The sequence below is a fragment of the Nanorana parkeri genome, unplaced genomic scaffold (assembly GCF_000935625.1).
Source record: "Nanorana parkeri isolate BGI_ZX_2015 unplaced genomic scaffold, ASM93562v1 scaffold1744, whole genome shotgun sequence".
Taxonomy (NCBI): domain Eukaryota; kingdom Metazoa; phylum Chordata; class Amphibia; order Anura; family Dicroglossidae; genus Nanorana; species Nanorana parkeri.
The window spans coordinates 219,280-231,880 of record NW_017308012.1 but is presented as its reverse complement, the minus strand read 5'-3'; the positions used below and the strand labels follow the sequence as shown (position 1 = coordinate 231,880).

Here is a 12,601-nt window from a genome sequence, read left to right as displayed (position 1 = left end):
ATTAACCATAGACAAGCAAAATGTTTTTGTTCTCTACCAGCAGTTCAGTTTTCAGTGTTAAGACCGAGAGTGGCTCAACTGTAAGGATACAGCATACTATTCCACCAACTGAAGTGCAAAAACTATGAACGGACAGCAAAAGAAGCAAGAAGCCAGACTGATACTTTTTTACATGGAAATGTGTTTTTATTTAGCAACATATGGATGGCTATGTGCTGCCCTAGTCAGAGCTAAAGACCCAGGCCATGGTCTATGTTGGCTATGCAGAAATCTGACTGTTTGATTCTTCTCATTGTAAAGTGTAACTGAATGTGCAAGCCACAATGATATATTCAATTCAGAATCTGGATGCTGACTTTATTTTTGGATCTAAGTACACTACAGATTTATTCAGTGTATATATTCAGAATGAGCAAAAACAAATGCAATTCTAGATGTAATTACACTTTCTTGAAATTCCCCAAATGATTTGCAACACTTAGCCTAGACATGAGAGCTTTTCATTACTGCAGATTTATTTTAACTGAAAACATGTAAGGTTTACTGATCCTGTTCTGTGAAAATAGCTTTAGCTCAGTTTCTCCTAAAGCAGCCACCATTTCCTTGTAGCCTCCATCACCTTTTGTGAGGTGGCTACTAGACATTTAGTGATTGCCAGGGCAGTAGTCAGCCTGGTTGAATTATAGAGGCATTTATCTGGTTAATTCCAGGTGTCTGGCATTGACAGTTCCCATTTGGGTGGAGTGTGACTCTGCTGTATTGTGGGACAGCCAATAAGGGTAATTGAGAGTGTATGTACAGTACAGCAGCCAATCACATGATTTCTCCCAACCAGTGGTGCATGCTGGGATAGAGAACTTATTGCCATGGAATTGCCATGTGCTCAGTTTAGTTCGGGACCAGCCATGGATTAGTACAGGACTGAGTGCTGCCCAGCTTAGCCACCACCCTGGCTAGGCTGAGGCTTGGGCGAGGGCAGAGGCTGGAGTGTGGGAAGAGTTTCACTAGGCCTCAAGGATGGAGGAGGCCTGTGCTGTTGTCAGAGGAGGAGAACCAGGGAAGCTGATGGCTGCTGGAGGTGCCTGGAATATAGAGGACCTCAGGAGCAAGTCTGGTGTCTCTCCTGTTGAGGACCTGTGCTCATCCCTGCTCATGTGATACTCAAATTCCTATTTGCTGTGCTACAAACGCTAAAAAGGTCTGATGAGTCTGGGGTCTATGTCTATTATACCCTGGGTATCTAGAATTCCTATACCCTCTCTCCCCAGTGACGATGTTAATGTATTCAGCATTGCATTACTGGAGTGGATATCAGCCTTGTGGGCACTAGAAGAGGGCGGTTAAAAGCTAATGGGGGCAACTGAAGACCAAAACCCCTAGACACCAGTGATGATCCAGGTTTTTCTGGCGTCTCCTTCGGGGGTGAACGCTACACATTAAACAGATGTGTCCCACCGAGTTCTTGTTTATACTATCTCCCTGCCAAATTAAACCATTTGGCATATATTACAGCATGCCTCTTTAATGCATTTGCACATGCACTATAAATCACCCTGATCACTTGAGCTGAAATGAAAATGCCACCAAAAAACGAGACTTTGCAAATGAACTCAATGCAAAACATTTATGTGAACCAATTTAATAGATTGCTTGATTTTAAACAAGCATCTTGCCTGTATCAGAAAATCAGAAAATGCCCCTAATGTGAACAAGCCTTTATGTAAAGTAGCAGTAATAGATAATCACCTTCAAACAACAGCACATAGACAATATGCATGCTTATTTCAAACACAGTGCTGGATTTAAATAACCGGACACATTACAGCATTACCTCTATTAGCCTAAGTCCAGCCGTGTCAGCAAGAAAGGTCTTTTACATAGAACATTATGTGGCCTTAAAGGAACCCTGTTGTGAAAAAAATAAAGAAGCTGTATGGCTGCCTCTGGCTTCAGTACTAGTTGATTCATTGTCCTAAAACAAGCATGTAAGGCAGTAAAGTCAAAAGAAGGTCAGTAGTAGACATGTGCGATTCGTTTCGTTCCGAATCGAAATTCGGACGAAATTTTGGAAGTTCGGAAATTCGGATGCATCCGAATTACGAATTACAGCTATAACGAATGCTAACAAATCCGAATTCCCGATCTCCCGAAATTCATTAGCGGTAGTCCGGTCGAAATTTCGTTTATTGGACGAAATTTCGTTAGCAGCAAAGTGACATTAGAATTTTTTTTTTACAGTCTGCAGAAGATGAAAAAAAAAAGCGTGAGGTTCCCCCCTAATTCATACCAGACCCTTTAGGTCTGGTAGGAATGTTAGCAGGGACCCTCCCCCAAGTTAAAACAAGAAAAAACTGCGTGGGGTTCCCCCCAAAATCCTACCAGACCCTTTAGGTCAAGTAGGAATTTTAAGGGGGAACCCCAGCCCCAAAAAATGGGGAAAGAAAAACGTAGGGTCCCCCCTAACAGTCCTACCAGACCCTTGATCCGAGCAGTGGCCCGGCAGGGCAGGAAAGGGGGGGGGCGTTCGAGCGCCCCCCCTCCCTGCGCCTTACCTCGCCACGTGCCCTCGGCATTGGGAGGGTGTCAAGGGCCTCTTCCTCACAACCCTGACCGGGTGGTTGTGGGGGTCTGCGGGCAAGGGGGCTTATTTTCATCGGGGTACCCCTTTAAATTAGGGGGGCACCCAGATGCCGCCCTCCCCCTTGTGAATGAGTAAGGGGTACTTGCACCCCTACCCATTCACTAAAGGGTTAAATCAAATAGTTAGTAAAAAGTCCAAACTTTTAGATAAAATCCTTTAATTGAAAATGCAAAAAAAAAAAGCCCCCCGCCACAGACGACCACCCGACCCCGACGAAAACTCGCCGCAAAAATGACATTCAGCCCGAATGTCAACAGATAGGCGGAGCGAGCTGTGACGTCACAGCTCGCTCTGCCCATTTGACATTCTCAGCCGTCAAATACTACATAGCATTCGGAAACTCTCGAGTGCTATTCGTTAGTTTAAGAATGCTATTCAGTTCTGTGAGCCGAGGTGTCATATGAAAAGCATTATGGCACCTCGGCTCACAGACCCGAATAGCATTCGGAAACTCATGAATAGCACTTGGGAGTTCCCGAATGCTATGTAGCATTTGACAGCTAAGAGTGTAAAATGGGCGGAGCAAGCCATGACGTCACAGCTCGCTCCGCCCATCTGTTGACATTCGGGCTGAATGTCATTTTGCAGCGAGTTTTCGTCGGGTTCGGGTGGTCGTCGGGCGGGGGGACTTTTTTTATTGCGGCGGGTTGGCGGGGGTCGTGCATCGTGATTGATGCTGGATTACATCGATGGAGCCATTTTTATTTTATTTTTTTAATTAAAGGAATAGTAAAAAATTGAGTGTTTTTTTTTTTCAATTAAATGATTTGATCTAAAAGTCTGGCCTTTTTATTAACTATTTGATTTAACCCTTTAGTGAATGGGTAGGGGTGCAAGTACCCCTTACTCATTCACAAGGGTGGAGGGCGGCATCTGGGTGCCCCCTTATTTAAAGGGGTACCCCGATGCAAATAAGCCCCCTTGCCCGCAGACCCCCACAACCACCAGGTCAGGGTTGTGAGGAAGAGGCCCTTGTCCGCATCGGCACGGGGACACCCTACCAATGCCGAGGGCACATGGCCTGGTAAGGCGCAGGAAGGGGGCGCTCGATCGCCCCCCCCCTTTCCTGCCTTGCCGGGCCAGTGCTGGGATCAAGGGTCTGGTAGGGATTTTGGGGGGAACCCCACGCACTTTTTTTTTTGTTTTAACTTGGGGGAGGGTCCCTCGTAACATTCCTACCAGACCTAAAGGGTCTGGTATGAATTGGGGGGGAACCTCACGCTTTTTTTTTTTCATCTTCTGCAGACTGTAAAAAAAAAACATTTTTTTTTCCTAATGTCACTTTGCTGCTAACTAAATTTCGTCCAACTAAACGAATTTCATCATCCGAATTCAATTGCGGACCCAAATCCGAAAAACGACTACCGCTAACGAATTTCGTCCGAATCCCGCAATGAATTCAATTGCGGACCCGAATCCGAAAAACGAAATAACAAAAATCCAAATCAAAACGAAACTAAACTAAACAAGTTTTTTGCTGGTGCACATGTCTAGTCAGTAGTCCTGATCTGCATATACTGTATATTCTGAGTCAGGGATCCAGGAAGTATGAGGCCTTTGGATCAAAATACTAGGCAAGAGAGTTTGGTAATGCCAGCCTCTTTGTACAGTTTTTTTTTACAGAAGGACTTGGTGACCACCAAACTCCAGTTTTGGGTAATAATTTTGTCTATCTATTACAGTCTGGGTTCAGTGCTGTTTGATGCTCCATCCTGCCCAGGTATTTATTATTTAACCATACAGCCCATTTCTACTGCAAAAAGTGAACAGCTGATTGGATTAGAAATCGATAGTTTTTCAGAATGCTAACTTTTTTAGAACAGAGAAGGAGGGGTCAGATCTTGTGGAAACCAGTGCTAGATCCACAGAAATTGACTAATAAAAGCATTCCAAATACTTCTACCCAATAGTTCAAAGTGTTAAAAATTATATTTAAAAGGTTAGTCCATCCAAAACAAGCATTTTAGATTTTGGATAGCATAACCTCCTTGTTTCTTATCTTTATTTATAGCATCAACTTATTAGGCAGTGCTTTAAAAAAATAGATAAAATCGCTTGCATTGGTCCCTGTTCCTATTACTTTCATGAACACATGAAGGTCAGTTATCTTAACCATATACTTTTAAATAGTTCCCAGAAACATGAATAAGGGAGGAACATACATAATTCCCCCAACTTGTGTGGTTGCTGACACATGATGACTTCTTACATCTCTTCAAGACCCCAGTGGCAAGATATTCCCTCAGAAATTACTACTTTTGCAAAAAAAGTTGCATCCAATATAAAGCCCAATAATCATATAATTAACCCAGACCGGTTTTCCATTATGTAGAATGAGCAGAAAATTCGGCGATCCAGGTACTGGTGTGTAAAGTTGGCTTTTAAATCCAGCCCCATCTTAGGTTTAACCTATCATGTAACAAATAAAGGGGTTGCCATTACTACCCTTGTCGTGAAATGCTAGTTGACTGGCTGTTGTGTCGACTAGTTTTAGTACTCTTTGAGTCACCAGGCTAAGTCGGTATGCAGATCAGTAATTTCAGAAGTCCTTTCTGCAAACTTGGCTCAGATCAGTAGCTTGTTAATAACAACAGAGCTAGAGCTCACCAATCAGCAGGAAGCATGAGCTATTAGTCTGACTCAATGAAGGACATATCAGACCTCTGAAGAGAGGCTACTGTTTCCACACAGAGAGCAAAGGTCCTTCTCTGCTGCATGCTAGCAGGCACTCAGAGTATAGGAAAGTTGGGTGCCAAAACAAAAGGTGAAAGACTCCAAAGATGCCTTCAATTATTCAAAATTCAATCAAACAAAAACATCCAATGCATTTTGGAGAAAAACAGCCAATACATTTGCTGCTGCTGAGTACACAATTACAATTCCAGTCATAAAGGAAAATTTACACCAAATCATATATAGATCCATTTGGTTATAGTATCTTTTGAGTCTCCTCATCTCATTTTAAACACTGATAAGGGGGTGGGGAGTATTGTTGTCCCCAAAGTGTGTTGGCTGTTTAGTTTGATTGAATTAAAGGCTTCTTCGAACTCTTTCACCTTTTGGTTTGGCGCTTGACATTTCTATACTTTCAGTCATTTCCAGGTACTAAACAAGGGAGGCCTATTTGTTTGACAGCTGCCTCCCTAGATCCAGTGAGATTACTTGCAAACTTTCATTTATTTGAACGGTTTGAACAAGCACTGAAATCCCAGTGCCTCTTACTTTTGTTTCTCTGGAGCATGCTGGAAGGCGGCAGGCCTTTCTCCTCAAGCTGTGGCTGGTATTTGAACAATGAAACTGTAAAACTTTGCACATCTTTTGTTTTGATGCTACTGGAACATATTTAGCTAATTAAAGCTGAAAGTTCATTTGGGCTTTAATGATGCTGCACTCACAAATCTCTACTTTTAACATTCATTTTTAACATTCACACAGGTAAGCATTCCACATGTGTATACACACCAATATGCATAGTTATAATGTGTTCCAGATAATCCTGGTAGAGGTCTTTTAGATAAAGCTATAATAATCCAATACAACTGCACATCTGACAATATTTATAGCCAATGAAGTGTACTGTCAACCTTGATGAAAAAGTCTGAGAAACCAAGGCTACTGTTAAAAGGAAAGCATACAACAAGCTAAAGCCTTCAAAAATAATAAGAATAAGAATGTGCTTATCTTAAAATGTTACTTTTATATGAATGTTCCTAGCTAGAAATTGTAACTTTTAGTGCTCAAGGAAAAGGTTGGGGAAAAAATTCCTAAACTGGCTTTTTATTGATTTCCTGGCAATAGCTCAAAAGTTCATCATACATATCACAATCTGACTGTACAGTCTATGTAAAACTTCTTTAGATTTACCAGAACTATGTAATATTCAATCAAAAATGTCCTCGCACTACATACAGTAGTTGTTGGTAGATATAATGAAGATTGTACAATCAGATTGTAATGTGTCTGTTGAGCTTGAGGAACCTAAAGGCATCCAGGCAGGAGCGTAGAAACATTTAATAGCCTAATTTTTAAAGACACGAACTAGAGATTCTGTGAGGAGAATTAAAAACATGCACCGTAGTACTCAGTTGTAGGTCACTTTGACAAATGCTAGTGGAGATTTATAGAAATGGCACAAGCTAAAAATCAGGTACTGACTGAGCTTCAATAACATGCAATTTTGCTAATTTCTACTTCACAAAATGTTAATCACATGCAGTTGTACGTTATGACGTAATAATACAAACTTGGAAAAATAAAGTCAGGCACTTTGAAATAGTATAAATAAAATACCAGATTTGCCCAACTGTCAGCTTATTTTTTTATAATATCGCCGGTTGATGTTTGCAGCCAATCAAGATTTGTCAAGATTTCTGAAACAAAGACACTTACCTTTGTATATGCAGGTGTTTTAATTGCCTTGAGTCCTGAAAGCTTTTAGTATTACCATTACAGTCTATGTGCATCAACCTTGATAATTCCTAAAAACAAGGTATCCATGGTATACTTCTCAGCATTAATGTGTGCAGGGAGGTGGTATGGTCCCTTACATTTTCTGCAGGCTCTCCCAGGGTTCTCATACATTCACAGCAATGTAATGTCATTTGGTGCACATAATTGACATGTGTCATAAACCTTCCAAATCGGTATTCAGATGTCTACTAAAGGCATGGATTAAGACTTACATTACAATGACGCTTTAAATCCTTTAAACTGATCTGCACCTATCAGCATTAACTAACGACCTATATATGACCTGCAGTTAGATAAGCTGCATAGCTTTACTTCAGCAGTACACAGCTTCTGACATCAGTTTATTATTATACTTTACGTGTCAAACAAAACTGTATAAATTTACCACATGTAGACTTTATAACTTCATATCAATGACATGTAGAGCTATATAAAGCCCAAATGTACTTGCAGTTTAAATCAGCTAAATACATTCCAGGTTTATCAAAACAAAAGGTGTGCAAAGGTTTACAGTTTGTTTTCTTAGAAAGCAGCCAAAGCCTGAGTAGAAAAGCTTTGACAGCATGCTGCATAGAAGGACCCTTACTCTCTGTGTGGAAGCAGTGACCTCTCTGCAGAGGTCTGACACGCCCCCTGCTGGGTTTAAAGCTAGAGTTCTCCAATCAACAGGGAGCGTATGCTTTGCTTATTGCCAACCTATAGGCCTGACTTCTCTGAAGCATGCTGGCAGGGGACAGTTTTTGTGGCTACTTTTTCGGCTGGGTTCACACCTGGGCGTTTTTCAGCGCTGATCGAAGTGCTGAAAAACGCTCAGCAAGTGAAATCCCATAATTTCCTATGGGCATGGTTACCACCTGGGCGTATTTCAGCCCGTGGAAACGCGCTAAAAAACGCCCTACACCCAAACAAGTACAGGAGCTTCTTTGGGGTGTATTTCAACGCGTATCCATTGTTATTCCCGAGTGTGGCTCGGGGTTAACAAAGCGGTAACCCCGAGCCACACTCGGGAATACAGCGTAGGTCTTACCTTGTCCGCGATCCCCGCTATGTCCTCCGGCCACTGCCGTATTCTGTGTTCCGTTTCTTGCAAGCATCCGCGTCGCAGGGGGGCGGAACCGGCGGGAAGTTTGAAAGTTAAAAAAAACCCCTAAAAAAGATAGAGAAAATAAAGGAAAAAATAAAATAATACTGCCAGGGAGGTATAAAAACGAACGCGCGTTTCACTGAACGAAAAAATTTGCTAAAAAACGCGCAAAAAACATGCTGCAAAACTAGCAGAAAAAACGCGCCTATAGTACGCCCGGGTGTGAACCCGGCCATAAAGAACACAAACTGTAAGACTTCGCACATGTACAACTGGGTTTTGATTTCTAGGGAAGGCAAATCACGGATACTATACCAAGATAGGTTGCCCAAACAATTATATACAAATGTATGCAATTTGTTATGTGTATATTGCTATAACATTAAACACCCTTCAGTGACCACATATCTAATTTACTGTTATAGCATGTAGCAACATTTTAGTGTTGATATGTTTAGCATTCTAACACTGCCAATGAGGGAAGTATTGCTCAAGCAGGTTGTTATCATACTGTGGAGAGAACATACAGAGAACATACAGAGAACTCTTCATTATTTCAGAAACGACCACTGAATAAATATATGCATATCCAGAACCAACCTGATAACTATTGGTAGTTAAACAGATTTTATAGAAAATGTAATTAGCTCCTATTTTTTATAAACTGACCATTCATTTGTTGATAACCCTGAAGTACTGTCTTTCATGCTATTGCCTATTCCCATGTCTTTACCATAGGAAATGTGTGAAAATAACATTGATCTATCATCTATTGATTAGTGTATACCTAAACACTTCAATCCAGTTTTGTTTTCTTCAGTATAATGCAACAGCAACTCACTACAAGGTATAGGGGCAGTCACATGGCAAGCATAGCTGGCCATTCATGTGGCAATTTTCAGGAAATTTTAACCAAATTCCACTCACTGTGAATAAAAAAAATCACTGCAATTAACTGGCAAAAGCAAAGCAATCTACCATCCACAATTTGACTGAACACCAGAATTAGGTTGATTGTGAAGTTAAAACTTGATAAAAAAGTGACAGTTTTACAGTTTATTGAAAGATCACATTGAAATGGAATTGAAACATGAAAACACTACATCAGTCTAATCTAAAGTGATCCGGTTTTTCCACTGCATTCCATTGGGGCAATTGAAATCACATCTCGTTGTAGTTGATTGACCACAAGGACTCAAAAGTTCAATTGCTCTATCAAATTGTCACATGTATGGTCAGCTTAAAGCTGAACTCCAGTTAGGATTTAAAAAAATACACCCCCCCCCCCCCCCCTGCCAACACCCACACACACACACACATGCTTGTTTAGTCTTGGGGTAAGGAATAATGATACTTACCTTATTACTCAGTCCAGCAGGCTTCCTACCTACCACACACCTGGTTCCATGAAGCCGCTCCTTTTCATGGGTTGTCTGGTCAGGACCTCTCATCATGTACAATGTAGGACTGCTCAATGAAGGAAAGTGGATGAGTAGGCTGGCTGCCGAGTGAATCAGGAATATAAATTTATGTTGGGGGGCAAGAAATTATCATTCCTAGAAGTGTCTGTTTATGAAGAAAGTCTGGAAATCATCTATATATATATACACACACACACACACACTATATAGGTGTGAGAGATGTCCAGGGTAAAATAAGAACTTTGGTTCCCACAACTGTCCAGAGCATTGTGTATAGTGTGGTGTTTAGTGTTTTGTGCAGTATATTGTGAATGGTGAGTTGTTTACAGCGCTTTGTGCAGTGTATTATGTATAGTGCTTTACAGTGTGTTTTGTATAGTGTGTTGTGTAAAATGCTTTGTGCAGTGTGTTGTGTAGTGCTTTCTCCAATGTGTTGTGTAAAATGCTTTGTGCAGTGTGTTGTGTAGTGCTTTCTCCAATGTGTTGTGTAAAGTGCTTTGTGCAGTGTGTTGTGTGAAGTGCTTTGTGCAATGTGTTGTGTATAGTGCTTTGTGCAATGTGTTGTGTGTAGTGCTTTGTGCAAGGTGTATATTGCTTTTTTCAGTGTGTTGTGTGAAGTGATTTGTGCAATGTGTTGTGTATAGTGCTTTGTGCAAGGTGTATAGTGCTTTATGCAGTGTGTTGTGGGAAGTGCTTAGTACAATGTGTTGTGTATAGTGCTGTGTGCAGTAGGTTGTGTATAGTGCTTTGTGCAGTGTTGTGTAAAGTGCTTTGTACAGCCTGTTTTGTATAGTGTGTTGTGCAGAGAGTGCTCTGTGCAGTGTACTGTGTGTGTATATTGTTGTGAGTTACTTGTGACACATCTCTTCGACTGATTAGTATATGAAGAGAGATTCAGCGCCATCTAGTGTTCACAGTGTGAACTCCAGCCAGGCGGAACCAAGATTCGGGGACCTTGTTTCTAGGAGAATTATTTGAGAAGCGGACGGGGAAGCTGAGCGTGCTGGAACTGTAAAGGAAAGTTGAAGTTTGCGGCAATGGCTGCTTCTGTGAGTATGTTGGGTGGCAGTGATAGTTCTCTGTAGAGCTTAGAACACGTCCAGAGGTTGGGCAGTGGTATATGGAGAGAGTGGCTGTGATCTCCCGGCTGGGGGCCGCTCTTTGTGGATAGATATGTTTCTTAAAGAGCTGAGCGCCGCTCACAGTACTCGCTGTACAGAAGGCTCAAGACTTGTGACGTTACAGGGAATCATTGAATTCCGTCTGATGTAGTGATCTAAATATGCCCTTTTGTTGGTATGGAAAGGGAAACAAATGTGTGTTTTATGTTTGAAGGAAACAACCTATATACTGGCAGCACAAACATTAAAGTGTAACTAAACCCAAAACCGCTAAATATTGCATCATACCGGGATATAGACGTGGTGGTGACATCCCTTCTCACTTTCAGCCTTTTCCCCTTTATTTTCACCTGGAATTCCTGGTTGACAACAATAATTTCTCCACTGTAACTATAGGCAGCCATGGTTGTCACCCAGGCTGGATCTCAAACATGTCTTCCTTTGTTCACCTCCATTAAATGGAAGATTCATGTGACTAGTAGTTTACACAAGCAAGACAAGGATTGTTGTGCTTTCCTTTCAGCTTGGGAGGTAGGTGCCATGTTGTATTTTTATTGGATGATCACTGTTTCTTCCCATGAAATAAAACCATGTGCTGAGTTGCCTGTACACTGTACTGTCTCTTCATCATGTAATGTAGGCTCCCCCTGTGTCTCCTATTTCAGTCCCCCAAACCTGCACAGGGCTAAGCAAACACATAAGGGCCCATTCACACACCGTGTCTGGATCATTTCCGGACCCAAAATGCATCCTTATGCTGTTTTGGCCTCTGTGCACACCAGCACGGTCCTACCAGAACAGAAAAATACTGCTAGTCTTATTTTGTCTGGTCTGAAATGCACTGGAACGCATGAAAAACACACACAAATGCACTGGAACGCATGGGAAACACATACAAATGCACTGGAACGCATACAAATGCATGAAAAACACAGAAATGCATACAAATGCATGAAAAACACATACAAATGCAATGGAACGCATACAAATGCATGAAAAACACATACAAATGCAATGGAACGCATACAAATGCATGAAAAACACATACAAATGCATGAACAACACACAGATTCACTGGAATGCATACAAACGCATGAAAAACACATACAAATGCAATGGAACGCACATGTAAGACCATTTTAAGCTTTTTTTAAAAACCCTCCCAAAATCGCAGCAAAACGGACTGCGTTCTAGATCTGGTCTGGAAAATGGTGTGAACCTGCCCTTTGGGCCAGTTAACACCACAAAGTTTCAGCATTTTTGCAGATCGCACTGGACCGGAACGCAGGCACTAATGTGCCATGTGTTCTGGCGCGGGGATTGCACTGCAGGTGGGGGGTGTGGCTGCGGTGCCATTGATTTCAATGCACCACCGCCTCCCTGAACGCAGTGAGGCGGCCGGCTTGCCTTCCAGTGGATTCAAGAGGCTGAATGCTCTGGAACGCAGACTTTGTGGTGTGTTTCTGACTGTAATTGGTCTTTAGATTGATGTGTCTTTCTCTCTCTTGTTGTGGAGTAGTATCCGCAGACCACACTATATTTTCACAGGAGAAGATAACTGACTATGTTGGTTTTCATTTCTAGGATTTCAAAACTGATGCGGATCTGGCTAACAAAGCAGCTGAGGGATTTGTCAGCCTTTATTATGAAACCTTTGATAAAAGGAGAAGAGTAAGTTCAATTATTATGTGTATTGTTTATTGATTGATTTATTTCTGTTCAGACTTCTTATGGATATAAATCAAACCTCTGAACCTTACTTGTTCTGGTTATATCAGGAAGTGAGGCTGGTTCACCAGTTGCCTCCATGCTATACTACAAATTTCAGCTTCAGTGAACCAAATTCTCTCTCTCTCTCTCTCTC

At 41.6% G+C, this 12,601-nt stretch overlaps 2 protein-coding genes across 3 annotated transcripts in view; one reads left to right on the top strand and one right to left on the bottom strand.

Moving 5' to 3' along the window:
* The window catches only part of GUCY2F (guanylate cyclase 2F, retinal), a 60,971-nt gene extending 52,766 nt beyond the window's left edge, over window positions 1-8,205 (bottom strand). Inside the window, exon 1 of the mRNA XM_018571365.1 lies at window positions 8,139-8,205. Within this exon, the coding sequence (XP_018426867.1) occupies window positions 8,139-8,205 (67 nt within the window). The remainder of the gene's footprint in view (window positions 1-8,138) is intronic.
* Window positions 8,206-9,058: 853 nt separating this feature from the next.
* The window catches only part of LOC108799504 (NTF2-related export protein 2-like), an 8,286-nt gene continuing 4,743 nt past the window's right edge, over window positions 9,059-12,601 (top strand). The window contains exons 1-2 of one of the 2 annotated variants that reach the window (XM_018571368.1): window positions 9,059-9,070; window positions 12,322-12,408. In XM_018571368.1, coding sequence (XP_018426870.1) covers window positions 9,059-9,070; window positions 12,322-12,408 — 99 coding nt within the window. Of the gene's footprint in view, window positions 9,071-10,643; window positions 10,666-12,321; window positions 12,409-12,601 lie in introns of those variants that run through there. The other variant, XM_018571366.1, reaches the window with a different exon arrangement.